The 12,500-nt window shown below is 47.4% G+C and overlaps 2 protein-coding genes across 3 annotated transcripts in view; both read right to left on the bottom strand.

Annotated features, from left to right (window-relative positions):
- The window catches only part of ints2 (integrator complex subunit 2), a 16,277-nt gene extending 8,175 nt beyond the window's left edge, over positions 1 to 8,102 (bottom strand). The window contains exons 1-13 of the mRNA XM_077020415.1: positions 7,720 to 8,102; positions 6,615 to 6,908; positions 5,998 to 6,136; positions 5,781 to 5,883; positions 4,796 to 4,909; positions 3,679 to 3,809; positions 3,423 to 3,593; positions 3,018 to 3,232; positions 2,763 to 2,888; positions 2,447 to 2,518; positions 1,338 to 1,452; positions 810 to 878; positions 319 to 453 (exon numbers count right to left, since the gene is read on the bottom strand). Of these exons, the coding sequence (XP_076876530.1) occupies positions 319 to 453; positions 810 to 878; positions 1,338 to 1,452; positions 2,447 to 2,518; positions 2,763 to 2,888; positions 3,018 to 3,232; positions 3,423 to 3,593; positions 3,679 to 3,809; positions 4,796 to 4,909; positions 5,781 to 5,883; positions 5,998 to 6,136; positions 6,615 to 6,907 (1,683 nt within the window). The 5' untranslated portion in view covers position 6,908; positions 7,720 to 8,102. The remainder of the gene's footprint in view (positions 1 to 318; positions 454 to 809; positions 879 to 1,337; positions 1,453 to 2,446; positions 2,519 to 2,762; positions 2,889 to 3,017; positions 3,233 to 3,422; positions 3,594 to 3,678; positions 3,810 to 4,795; positions 4,910 to 5,780; positions 5,884 to 5,997; positions 6,137 to 6,614; positions 6,909 to 7,719) is intronic.
- A 785-nt stretch (positions 8,103 to 8,887) lies between these two features.
- med13a (mediator complex subunit 13a) overlaps positions 8,888 to 12,500 on the bottom strand; it is a 51,414-nt gene continuing 47,801 nt past the window's right edge. For both annotated transcript variants that reach the window (XM_077020414.1, XM_077020413.1), the window contains exons 28-30: positions 11,666 to 11,830; positions 10,527 to 10,627; positions 8,888 to 10,040 (exon numbers count right to left, since the gene is read on the bottom strand). In XM_077020414.1, the coding sequence (XP_076876529.1) occupies positions 9,908 to 10,040; positions 10,527 to 10,627; positions 11,666 to 11,830 (399 nt within the window). In that variant the 3' untranslated portion in view covers positions 8,888 to 9,907. The remainder of the gene's footprint in view (positions 10,041 to 10,526; positions 10,628 to 11,665; positions 11,831 to 12,500) is intronic.

Genomic DNA, 12,500 nt, shown 5'->3' with positions numbered 1-12,500 from the left:
GCTGCCTAGCAACAGGGCCGGTGATGATCTTAATTAAATCAATAGAGTGTCTCTGACTGGCTCAGGGAAGGAGACTTGAGTCAAACACATAATGGAACCCGATGGAGAAAAGTCAATAAGAGGACGTGTGAAGACAGAGCAGAGCGGGACAGACAGGGACAGGGAAGACGAGAGAGCAGGACAGAGGAGACATCTACAGACAGGGACAGGGGAGACGTCTACAGACAGGGACAGGGGAGACGAGAGAGCAGGACAGAGGAGACATCTACAGACAGGGACAGGGGAGACGAGAGAGTAGGGGGTGCGGACGCCCTGTACCTTGATGGAGACCTTGTGTTTGGTGAAGGCTCTGCTCTTCAGAAGCTGGTAGATGCAGTGGATGGGGAGGAAGCCTGTGATATTGGCACTCAGGCTGTTGGTGACGGCCACTCGCACGGCGTGGGCAGTCACCACCTACAACACCACAGTCAGTTCACTCTGATCACATATTATCAAACACAAGCCATATATTACTAAATACTACGCAGCAGACAGACTACGTGGCGTCCTGAAACACTACTACAGAGCACACACTACGCCTGTATGCTATTCTCCGTATACGTGCGTGCGTAAACGACATGCTAGTTATTTCGACTTAATACTCCACATGCATTAACTGAAAGACAAAATGAGGTTCACAAGCTCTTCCACTCTGCATGACTTCTTATCGGAGCGAGAGCACAGACTGCAGTGGCCCACACGCCTGTGACGTTAGCTGGTGTTCCTGGACGTTCAGGAGCTGCTCTGTTCTCGTGATGTGGAGAACTTACCTGCTCGGTGAAGATCTCGTGGGTGAAGATGGTCTTCATTTTGTTCAGAGAGCTGGGTTTGATAGCGATCTGTAGAAGAACACAGCGGGAGAGTGAGAGGAGCCACAGGCTGCATCTCCAGTAATGACACAGGGAATTCTAACACTACCTGAATATCAGCTCTGAAGATCCACAACACTGAGAGCACGCTAGGAAACTAAAGAGGGTTGAGATGATGCCAGTGTGGGAGGAGTGGTCCAAGAATAATACATCCACTCAGATCTCCACTTCAAAGAACAGACCAACAGATGTCTTCCTGGTTCTGCTGGCCGGCCCGTTCTGATCAGTGGGAGCACCCAGGAGTCAGCCTGCGCTAAACTGACTGCTGACCTGAGCACAACCTGTCTGAACAGTCCAGTTGTTTCCGTCACGCTCTTATACGCTTGTGTAAAAACCCTGAGCAGGTGCGGTGAGGTCGAGCGTGGGGGGGGAGGTGGGGGTGTATGGGGTGGGGGCAGCCTCCTCTTCTCCAGCACCCAACACACTCACCTTCATTCCCAGAGTGGAACACACCAGCTCAATGATGGCGCCCAACTGGTTGCTATGGAAATACATGGCAACCAGCAACAGCATCTCTCCGAAGGAGGCGGCCACACCAGCGGCACTAGGACACAGGAGGGAGGAAGAGGAGGTGAAGACTGGGTATCGGAGCATCCCACACTCAGCACTGCAATAAACACAGCACTGCAATACACACGCCCACACACCTTTTATGTTCTCAACTTGAAAGCGTGCACACACACACACACACACACACACACACACACACACACACACACACCTGATGTCACTATATATAGATACATCTATAGGCTTTCAAAAGCACAGCAGAGCTGGTGACCCAGAGGGGGTCATGGAGGAGTCCCTGTGGTGCTATAATAACTCCACTCCTCTGCCTGCTACTCATCTGTCTCCACGCTTCACCTCCTCTTTGCCCTCCGCTGCTGTGTCCAATAACCACACACACACAACGTCACAGCAATGCAAACACCGTGCAAGTCGTGTTTCACAAAACAGTGAAAGTGGTTCACCATCACCAGGTCAGCGGTGGGCTGTAAAAGCCTTGGAGAGATCCGTCTGTCTCACCATAGTAAATCCACACTGCTACTTTCACACGAGTGCTGCCACATCACCTGTGCTGCCTGCCTCACTGCTGAGGGGGTGAGACAGAAGCCCTGCAGCCCTGATGGAGCCCAAATGCCAAGCCCCCTCAACACTCCCTTAAACGGCCCGTCAGCAACATAACGTGGCAGCCTAAGAATCTAATCATGGTTTTTTTGGTTTTTGACATCTAAATGGTTTGAAGTGTGACTGTGGGAGAACTATCCAACGTCTGAATATGTGGAACCCGCTCAGTGGCGTTAGGTGGTGCTGGGGTGGTGTAGGGGCGGTGTGGGGGCAGTGTGGGGCGGTGCGGGGCGGTGTGGGGCGGTGCGGGGCGGTGCGGGGCGGTGTGGGGCGGTGCGGGGCGGTGTGGGGTGGTGCGGGGCGGTGTAGGGTGGTGCGGGGCGGTGTAGGGTGGTGCGGGGGCGGTGTAGGGTGGTGCAGGGGCCGTGTAGGGTGGTGCAGGGGCCGTGTAGGGTGGTGCAGGGGCCCACCTCTCAAAGTACTCCTCCTCCTTGATCATCCAGCTGAGCCAGATGACCATCAGCTGCTCCTGCTCTGGAGTACTGTGGAGGAAACAGGGTTAGAGACACACAGTGCCACAGCCCTGGGCTCAGATACACACCTGCTCTCACCCTCATTCACAAGGACAGGAGAGAAATACAGTGGGAGGAAAAAAGAACAAAGCACTTTTAAAAAGGAAACTAAGATTTAACGGGTTTACTTTAATACTCTAGATGGGCACTGAGGCGTGGGGACACTCATGGTGCAGCAGGTGTGGGACTGAAGGCTGCTGCGTGGACGCACTACCTGACGAGTGTGGGGAAGGCCAGGAGTTTGCAGAAGGACAAGGAGACGAAGCGGACGCCGGCGGGCGTGGCAGGGGGCCGGCTCGTCATGAGCTGCAGGAGCTGCTCCGCCTCCTCGTCTGTCGGTCTGCCAGAGAGAGGGCACGGAAAAAACTATCAGCACGGGCAAGACGCGGCACTGCGCTGGGGAAGAGGCGTGCGGAGATGGGGAGGGGCAGGGGAGGTGTGGTGGGGGGGGGGGGGGGGGGGGGGGTACCTGAGGCCGGCGATGCCCATCAGAGCGCAGTAGAGGCGGAGCAGAGCGCTGGCCTTCACCACATGCTCCTCCCTCAGGCCCGAGTAGCCCGGCGTGTTCTCTGGGTCGGCGCCGCTGGTGATGTGGGTGCCACGGGAACGGGGCAGGATGGCCACCAGCTCCAGCAGCAGCTGTCTCCGCATCTGCCACAGGACGGAGCTGCTCTCTCGCTTTCTCTTGACGGGTGGAGGAAAGGGGGAGGGAGGGAGGGAGGGAGGGAGAGAGAGAGAGAGAGAGAGAGAGAGAGAGAGAGAGAGAGAGAGAGAGAGAGAGAGAGAGAGAGAGAGAGAGAGAGAGAGAGAGAGTGAGTTGTGTAGTGGTGGTGCAGATGTGACTAGACCCCTGGTGTAGGGAAGCCCCTCCCACCTGCTGCCCGTTGCGGATGAACATTCCGAACCAGGTCCGCACTTTCCCATTGGTCCCCAGCAGCAGGCCGCTCACGTACGACACCAGCGGACTGACCGCCTCGTCCGCGCTGTCCGGCTTGTAGTCCAGAGTCAGAGCCACCCCCAGCCCGGGCAGGTGGCACTCCTCCACCTGGGGGCACAGAAGAGTGGGTCCAGCGTGGAGCGTGGGAGTGGAGACGTGAGAGGTGAGAGCTGCAGGAGAGGCGGACGCTCACCACCATGGCTCTGATGTTCAGGGCCTGAGACGGGTTCATCTGACACAGCTGCCTCAGAGCCTCCGTACGACGACGCCCACCCACACTCTCCTCATCCTGACGCTCGCCGTTCTTTATTAGACCACGGCACACTGGGAGCAGGGACAGACACACACACACACACACACACACACACACACACACAGAGTCTGGTCTCCATCACTGCTGACAGGGCAGAGGACAACTGTTCAGAATTGACTGGCATCACTGTGACAATCTGAAATAACATCAATGTCAAAAGGCCTGTAAGAGGAAATGAAACAGGTGAGAGAATAGCGACCAAGTTAGCGAGCATCCTCGTTAAATATGATACCAGCCATGGTCTTTAGGCACTCTGCTCATAATATTCACGTTTGAATAAAATTCCTTTCTCTTGTGGCGTTAAATAAACCATCTCAGCACCGAGCCTTGAGAAGTGCTCAGTGAGACGCTTTAGTGGTTCACACAAAGCCACCGACTCAACGACCTGAAGATGCCACAGCGGCAGCAGAGCACACAGAAGCTTCCTGCAACTTCTACGGCTCTCTGAGGAACCGCTCATTCAGTTACACTGAAACGGCTGAGCAGAATGGGCTTCAACACACAAAACATGGAGGAGTCATCAAGATTATACCACCATTAGGTCAAATTTAACTGATTCTGAAATTAGTACATAGCATGTAACACAGCTGTTATAAGAATACAGTGATGGAAATCACAGTTGCTGTATCTGTTCTGGTGAATATATACATGATTCTGCCCAAAATAGAAGGACCTAATGCACATTTGAGCTATACATATGAAATACATTCAGAGGGATGTATGACATGACACTGTAATAATCAGCACTCACGTTCTGTAGCATTTTACAGGTACTTTCATCTTTGACTAGTTACAAGCAAGAGAGATTTAAGTGGATTTTTAATTCAAAATGCAATACTGATGTGTTTGTATGAGTGTTTGTAATACCAGGCTACCTACTATCCCATGATAATGTGCATTTCACAGGCACTACAAAGCATTTTGTGAGTTGCTCTGGAAAAGGTCATGAGTCAAATGCTGTAAATGTGTTTCTATCTCAACATTACAGTTAAAGTACCTTCATTGAAGCTGTCTGGGACATTGGCAACCAGAAGACAAAGGAACCAGTCTCCGTTGCGCACATGGAGGAGGGCTTCAGCCACATCTACGATGGGCAGCAACGAGGGCAGCTCTGGGAGGGCAGAAACACAGACAGGGGGCAAATATAGCTTGATCTGAATTGGTCCATTCACATGACGTTAGGCCGTTTTCACGTCCAAACCCCAAAGGGATCCTGGGCTCATTTGGTGGGGGTGGGGGCTCATTATCGCCACCTTGCTTCCACATAGAAGAACTCCATCTGAACCGCAGATCGATTGTGCAATCTCAAACATCAGGTTTCTGGTGAAGGTTTCCAGAATGTTACCCACAAGGTTCATCTGTTTACTGCCTTTTATTATTTTCCTTGATAAATTCAAGCTGGATAAACACACTCAAGTGGTGAACAGCACCCCCTTTTGGGATACATCACATGTCACTGAGTAGAAGTAGATGCAGATAAGGGGAAGGATGATCGCATGGATCATCTACAGGAGATACACTGCAGTCCTTTCCCTGTCATCACGAAAACTGAAAAGCGAAGTGACACGATAAGTTGAAGCAGACACGTTACAAAATAAACCAACTCGTGCAGTCCCACATGACGTGCCGAAAACACCTGTAGTAGACCTCACCAGAACTCACTAGAAGTGAACCACAAACCACAAATTTCAGGAGGTCCAGAAGGCCTCACATTTTCACATTTGACCAAAGGTACCAAAAGAACCAAAGGAACTTGTGAAGCAGGCAGACCTGGGTCCAGAAAAAAAGCTCTGGTGTGAAAACTCATTTAGCTAATGGATGAAACCTGCATAGTACAATTTTACTGAAATTACATCATTTTAAATCCAGCTGTGCCAATTGTTTAGTGAAGCCATAAATTGTTAATATATGGAGCCACCTTTACATCAAATGTATGTCACGTGCAGTGGCTTTTGTCTGTTTTGTTGCCTGGTCACATTCACCTGCTTGAAGAATGCAGAGGACATCGGCGACCTCCTCCTGGTAGACAGGACACTCGAAAAGCTCAGAGGACTTGAGAAAAAACTCCCCATTGGAGTCAGCAACCTAGGTAAGAGACATGCGTGACCCCTAATGACGCAATCACATTTGATTCAAATGTACACCATGTAATATTGAACACACATACAGTAGTGACAAAGTGTACAGGCAGGCGAGCACCTTGTTCATGATGGCCAGCAGCTCACTCAGAGCCAGTCTGAGTCTCCTGAGTGGGTCGCTGTGTTCAAACTCCAGCGTCAGACCATGCTGCAGCTGAGACACCAGGACGCTCTCACCGTTGGACCCACCTGCCTTATGCCTGGATTGAGAATGACAGCATTTTAAAAACATTCTTTAAACTCAAGGACAGCCTGAATTTTATGCGCTTCCTCTGCTGGTTAAATCTGCCTAAAGGCCTGACAAATGTTGTAGGGAGCAGAATGAGGGAACAATATTTGTTTCTTTGGAAGAAATTTCTGAATGAGACAAAATTCATCTCAAGTGTTAAGTCCGTACCCCATTTCATACACACTGGGGAAAACAAACAGATTTGTCTGTTTATGTGTATTTTAAGTGACAGACCTGTGGTAATAATTGCAATTGTAAAAAAATAGCAAATTTTTTGTAATGCAGTTTACATTTAAAACAAATTGTACTAAAGTACAAAAAATATATATAGCCTTAATAGCGTTAAATTGACCATTATATTAAGAGTCATAAATTCTGCTAAAAGTAATGTTTTAAGTCCTTTCCTAAAACTCAGTGGTGTGTGGTGACAGGCCTGTATCTGAAGGCACCTCAGCTGTTGCTCTTTCCTTGCGTCCTGCTCCAGGGCGTGGAAGTCCACGGACAGCAGTGCCACGATGGAGTTCACCGCCTCCACTCCGGACAGCAGGCGCAGAATGAGCTTCTTGTCCTGAGCCCAGGTGTTGCTCTGGTCTGCTGGGGCACAGAGAGCCATCCGCACCAGGCACGGCAGCAGGAGCCTCACCTCCTGGTCGCTCAGAGCCGCCAGCCGCACCACGTCCACCTTCTGCATGGCCTCGAAGGCATAAGGGCTCACAAACTGTAGACCTGAACTATCCGTCATTCTGTAGCACATGAAAGGTAGAGACAAATTCATGGGCTTCTTTAATCTCTACACAATCCCATACAGGAGCTAGAGATAAACAGTCATAACTTGAGTCAGACAGACAGACTTGGAGAAAACTTACCTTAGGGAAAATGGTTTATTTTTTATTTTTTTACAGCAGTATACAAATCACATCTAACTCAGTTTACGTTGTCCCGAAAAAAGTGGGACAGTCAAAACGTTGTCATCAGTAGTAGCTAGTGGAGTTTGTGGTAAACTCAATAAATAAAAAGGAAATTTAGGCATCCCAATCGAGCCGCACATTTCCAAATTAGCAAACTAAATATAGTTAGTTTAAAACCCAAAAGCACAGAATAAAGTAAACAATTTCACAAAGTATATGGCAGGATATACTATTCGACTAAAATCTATTCTAACTCGCTGTAACTCACCTGGTCTGTCAAAGATAACCGATACAACTAATAAAACCGGTTCAATAGCAAATGACAGCTAACCTAGCTATACACAACTTACACTGGGTTTAACCCGAGCTAGCTAGATACAGCTTCACAGTTCACTTGACAACTTTCTAAACTTAAGTGGCTTTAGCAGAGGGAGAAAACATAGCTAACATTAAAGACCGTCGTTAATGCGACGCTATTATTTTATATAACGCTAGTTATATGGCTCTTAGCAAACCTAGCTAGTTAGCTAACCTACTTGGGCAAGCAAGTTTACAGCAGTCGCGCTACCTTACAGGTTTCACAGAACGAGCACGAATGTTTTCACGGCATACATTCTTGTATTTGCCGGAATACACGACACCTTACCTTACACCTTTGATAATCACTGATGGAAACCCAAGCAGGACTCAGCGAGGCCCGAACAGTCCTCGGTGAATCGTGATGTGCTCTAGCCGACTAGCTGAGGCATTCAGCGGCGAGACCTAAACCCTCCCGGCTGGCTAGCGTTAGCTAGCTAATAAGACAAGTTATCCACCTTGAGCTCTCTGGCCAAAAGTGAAATTCATTCAATTATTTCAGACAATAAAGTCTAGCGGAGTGTTTTGTGTGTTTATAATAAAAATTGCTCTTCGTTTATATGAATGTTATACAACTAATTCAATAACACCCACAATAGTTCGTGTGATGGTTTTAACGGTATTTGCTACACCGGCTTCCTGCGCGAGCTCCAGCGCGAGGATGTGAAGCGCGCGACAAATAGTGCAGGACAAAGCCCGCAGCAGCCGCACCGCATGCTGGCCAGCTGGGTTAGTTAGGTTAACATTTTCACATACCACAGCAACGTTTAAAGATTCGATTTTTAAAAAATCAAATGTTCGTGAAGCTAGTATCTTGTGAGATATCCGATAGTTTAATCAGCAGTCTCCTCTGGTGGAATTTTAATATTTGAAAACCACAAATTTGCACAATGCTTTGGAACTTGAGAAAGATGTTGCATTCGTGGAAGACAATTCCAGTTTTATTCAGAACGTTTATAGGTTTACTTTGAAATATACAGTGGGAAAGCTTGGCTAGATCTTTCTCTGTGCACACTGTATTTTCAACAAGCACCAAAACCTGGTTATAAAGTCACTTACACGCTCTTGTGAGCCAAATTACATTAATTTAACTGTCCACAACACAGAAATTGAGCAAAATAGTGTGTAAATAAGGATAATAAGCATATCGATGATAGTCATATCAACCCCCTTCATTAAGCAGCGATAAATCTATGGCATATAATCGTAAATTTGAAGAAACCTGCTAGACAGCTAATTCGGGGATCAACTTTGGATTCAAATTAACGCAGGGAAAGTAGATTACTAATCCAGAAATAACTACTAATCTATAAATCCACTTTCATATGCGACTCTGTAGCTACATTGTGGAAAAACCAGAGACCGTATATAAACAGCAGAGTGTTCGAGTTACAGTTGCTGATGTCAAATTTCACATAACAGCCCCTCCCCCCAAAAAACACAAGCACAGAAAATAATTGAGTTAACTCACTTTATTCCTAAAACAGGAGCCGCACCGACTGAGACTGGCACGGCGTTCATATATAATTATTTATATATTGCGTTTTCGTGTCTAAATGTGTGGTATAAAATACTATATACGACAATGTACCTCTTTATTTTAGACACAGTGAACTTCATTGCTGTACAAGTCCTCTACAGCTTTAGCATAGCTGTAATCTGTCCATTCCCAAAGACATGGACATAATCCCCAGTCCTACCACCTCTGTACATCATGACAATACAAATAATCTGTCTCCCTTACAAAAAATAATACTCTAAAAGCAACCTACTGCAACTTTATTTTATTCTTCTTTTTGTGGGTTTTTGCTCGTTTTTTAATTAAGACGATTACATATATTTTTGACCAATTGCTTGAAAGCAGGAAGGCAATATAAACCTTCTAGATCTTTTATATATAAAAGAGGTTAAGAAATGAGACAAATTATACATTTAAAAACTTACAATAAATAAGACAAATGCAGGCATTTCATTTGGATACAATTTCATCCAAAGGAAACAGGGAATTTCGGGTATTAAAACCAAGAACTCATTAATTTCAGGTCTTAAAACCAAGAATTCATTCTTTAATTTCCAAATCACAGACGTCCCTCTTTTTTTCAAAACAAAAACTTTTTTCCATACCCGACAGCGTTTACGTCTGACCACCACCACGGAACGAAATATCACCATGGTAATCACCGCCGCCTCCGTTTTCTCCACCTTACTTGCTCCTTGGCGTGTCCACCCCTGACCCCTGCTTCACCAATTAACACCGTGTCCTCTGCCTCCTTTCTTTGTGTGTGTTGACATCAGAAGGCTTTATCCGTAGTGCAGATACTCAAGCGTCACGACCGCCGTAGCTGGACTCAGCTTAGCGGTGTTGCAAACTCATCGTGCGGCGCTGTAGTGCCAGACTGGGTTTAGATTCCACAGGAGCTCCTCCACCTCCCTCCACGTCCCACGCTCTGCTCCGACTCTGTCCTGCTCCGTGTGTGTTACAGCATGTTCATGATGAAGTTGTAGAGCTGGTTGAGGACCACAAAGTGAACAGGCAGACACGAGCGCCGGTCCTGGGTTGCAGGGTCACATGTCAGCCAGGAGAGGGCGTTGTACTGCTCCAACACAAATCTGATCGAGATTGAGAAAGAGTCTTTATTAATTTACAAAACACTTTCTGAATTTTTTTTTGAGGCCAAACATCACAGTCAGGTTTGTTGAAACGGAGTAAACTCTGAAACATGTCCAGGACCAATACCGTACCATGGACTTTGACCATGCTCATATATAATTTTATTTCTTCATAATAAGAGTTTTGTTAACTATTCATTTCCTCTTTGTTCCGCTGGTCCAAAGCCTGTCCGCTGGTCCAAAGCCTGTCCGCTGGCCTAACAGCAATACCAGCTTCAGCGGCTACAAACCCACAGCATGCACCTTGCTCAGTCGAACCAAATTCAGGAATCGCGGTTAAGAATTTCTTGAACAGCTCTAAGAAACTTCAGCTGGCAGCATCAGCTTGGGCTGTGTGCCAGGCCCGTGTGTGCCGGGCCGGCCGCCACAGTGATGAGTGAAGCCACCAAGAGCAGTGGCCCGCTGCAGGAAGACAGCATCTCTCACCTGAGCACGTCCGACGTCTGGTTGGAGTCCAGTGGGTGGGAGTGTTTGCCATGCAACAGTTCATCAGACTGCACTGAGGAGACGTGGAGGTGCAGGGAGGCCTGAGGACAGGGACCAGGTAGGTAGATCAACACACACATGTATAAACCACTGAAAAGGAAGTATCGGATCAAATGACCTTTGTTGAAAATCGACTGAAAGCCATCCTGGACCATATTCTAGTTGTGCTGGAAACCACACCAGTTTGTTTACGCTGGACGGCCGCTACAGCAGCTGTGATATGATTAGAGTCTTCTGCCTTCATAATTCTATTGCGCCATTTCACATGCGACCCGAGGAGCCTGGCTCATCTCTCATCTTTCTCGTGTCCCAGCACCACCACTGACCCAATCGCTAAGCATGTTCAATTATTTAAGCCTCCCTTCACAGGAGAACCAATAAATACTGCATGAGCAGAGAATAAGAGGGTCACGTGACCTGGCACAGGTATGATTGGTGGATGTCAGTGAAATCTGTGAGAGGCTGTGATGTAGTGCTGCCTGCAGCATCCTAGACTTATGGCACTGCACCCCTTACTGTGTTTAGACAAATCTCCACCTTGGGAATATCTTAAAAGGGTTCAGGCTTTAAACCTTGTGCAGACACGGTCTGACATGCTCCCAGCATCTGCGGACGTTACAAGCATATGTCAACACGGAAGGATGGTACTTCCAGACGGACATTTCATCTTATAAACAGACTTCCAGCAGAAGCTTCCAGAACACAGGGCCAGGCCAGTCCTGGGGATTTCCATTTAGCACTGGGCAGAACTGCAAGTTGTCGCTCCATTACCGAAAGTAACCGGAAAAGCCTGAAGGAACATTACACTAACCTGCAGTACCCACTGAATACAATGGTGAATCTATTCTCTCGTTTAGTAGTGTTTTCTGTCACAGCAGCAAACCCACCGACATGATAGAAAACAGCTTGAATTTTAATGTAGTGTGAATTTTAGTTAAAATTCAATCCAGCATTAATTTTAGTTCAAATTCAGGGTTTTGTGACTTACTTGGCAATAGGAATCAGCGTGTTGGAAAGAGCCCTTGGCTTAACTCGCATGTTCTTGTTTGTACGACTAAGCCAGAGAGAGAGACCAGTACCTTTAAGAAGAGAGGACACTGGTTCTGCGCTTGCGGGCATGCTGACCAGAACCAGTCGGGCAGTGGGCCCGTCTTAGCCGTAGACACCAAGTAGCCGAGGGCCAGCGGTTGCTGGAGGATGTTAGGAGCTTCGTCGTGAGGCTCCATCCGATCTGTACTCTGCCCCTGAGAGAGGAGGAGGAGGAGGAGAAGAGGGGATGGGAGAGAGGAGAACCCAGCCATCAGCCAACCGCACAGTAAACACACAGTACACACGTCCAGCTCTGCCAGGGTACACTGACAACGCTGGCAGTAACAGCAGTCACTACAGAAGTTAATTAAGAAAGTTTTTAAAACTCAACTCTGTACCTAAATTGACATTATGTTCCAAATACTTGTTGACATTAAGTGCACATAATACTTCTTTTCTTAATGGTAAACAAAGAGAACATTTATTACAAATTGTTTAGCGAAGTCAACACATTTCGCAGCCACCGAGATAGTAAAGAGTTGACTTTGACGTAAGTTATGGTCCAATGACAGGCTAGTCGGGCAGGCGCTGAGCCGTTGTGATGCTAAATGTCTGAAGCTCGTTTCTCAAAAATTAGGGATTTCGCAGATTTCAGAAGACAAGCACTAGCATAGCTACATTTCATGATATTTATTAAATAATACTTTATTAGCTAGCTGGCTTGCATAGTAACTTCAATAGTCAAGTCTGTGATGTTAAGCTAACAGCCGGTTTTAATGACTGAGCGGTAAACAGTGATCATCAGGAGTCGGTTTTGGTCTTCATTCGCTCTCGCAGAGATTAAAACACTTAGAGTTAACAAGTGCAGCTCTCTCAGCGTTACTG

Source organism: Brachyhypopomus gauderio, chromosome 10 (genome assembly GCF_052324685.1).
Source record: "Brachyhypopomus gauderio isolate BG-103 chromosome 10, BGAUD_0.2, whole genome shotgun sequence".
Taxonomy (NCBI): Eukaryota; Metazoa; Chordata; class Actinopteri; order Gymnotiformes; family Hypopomidae; genus Brachyhypopomus; species Brachyhypopomus gauderio.
This window is presented reverse-complemented; position numbering and strand designations above follow the sequence as displayed.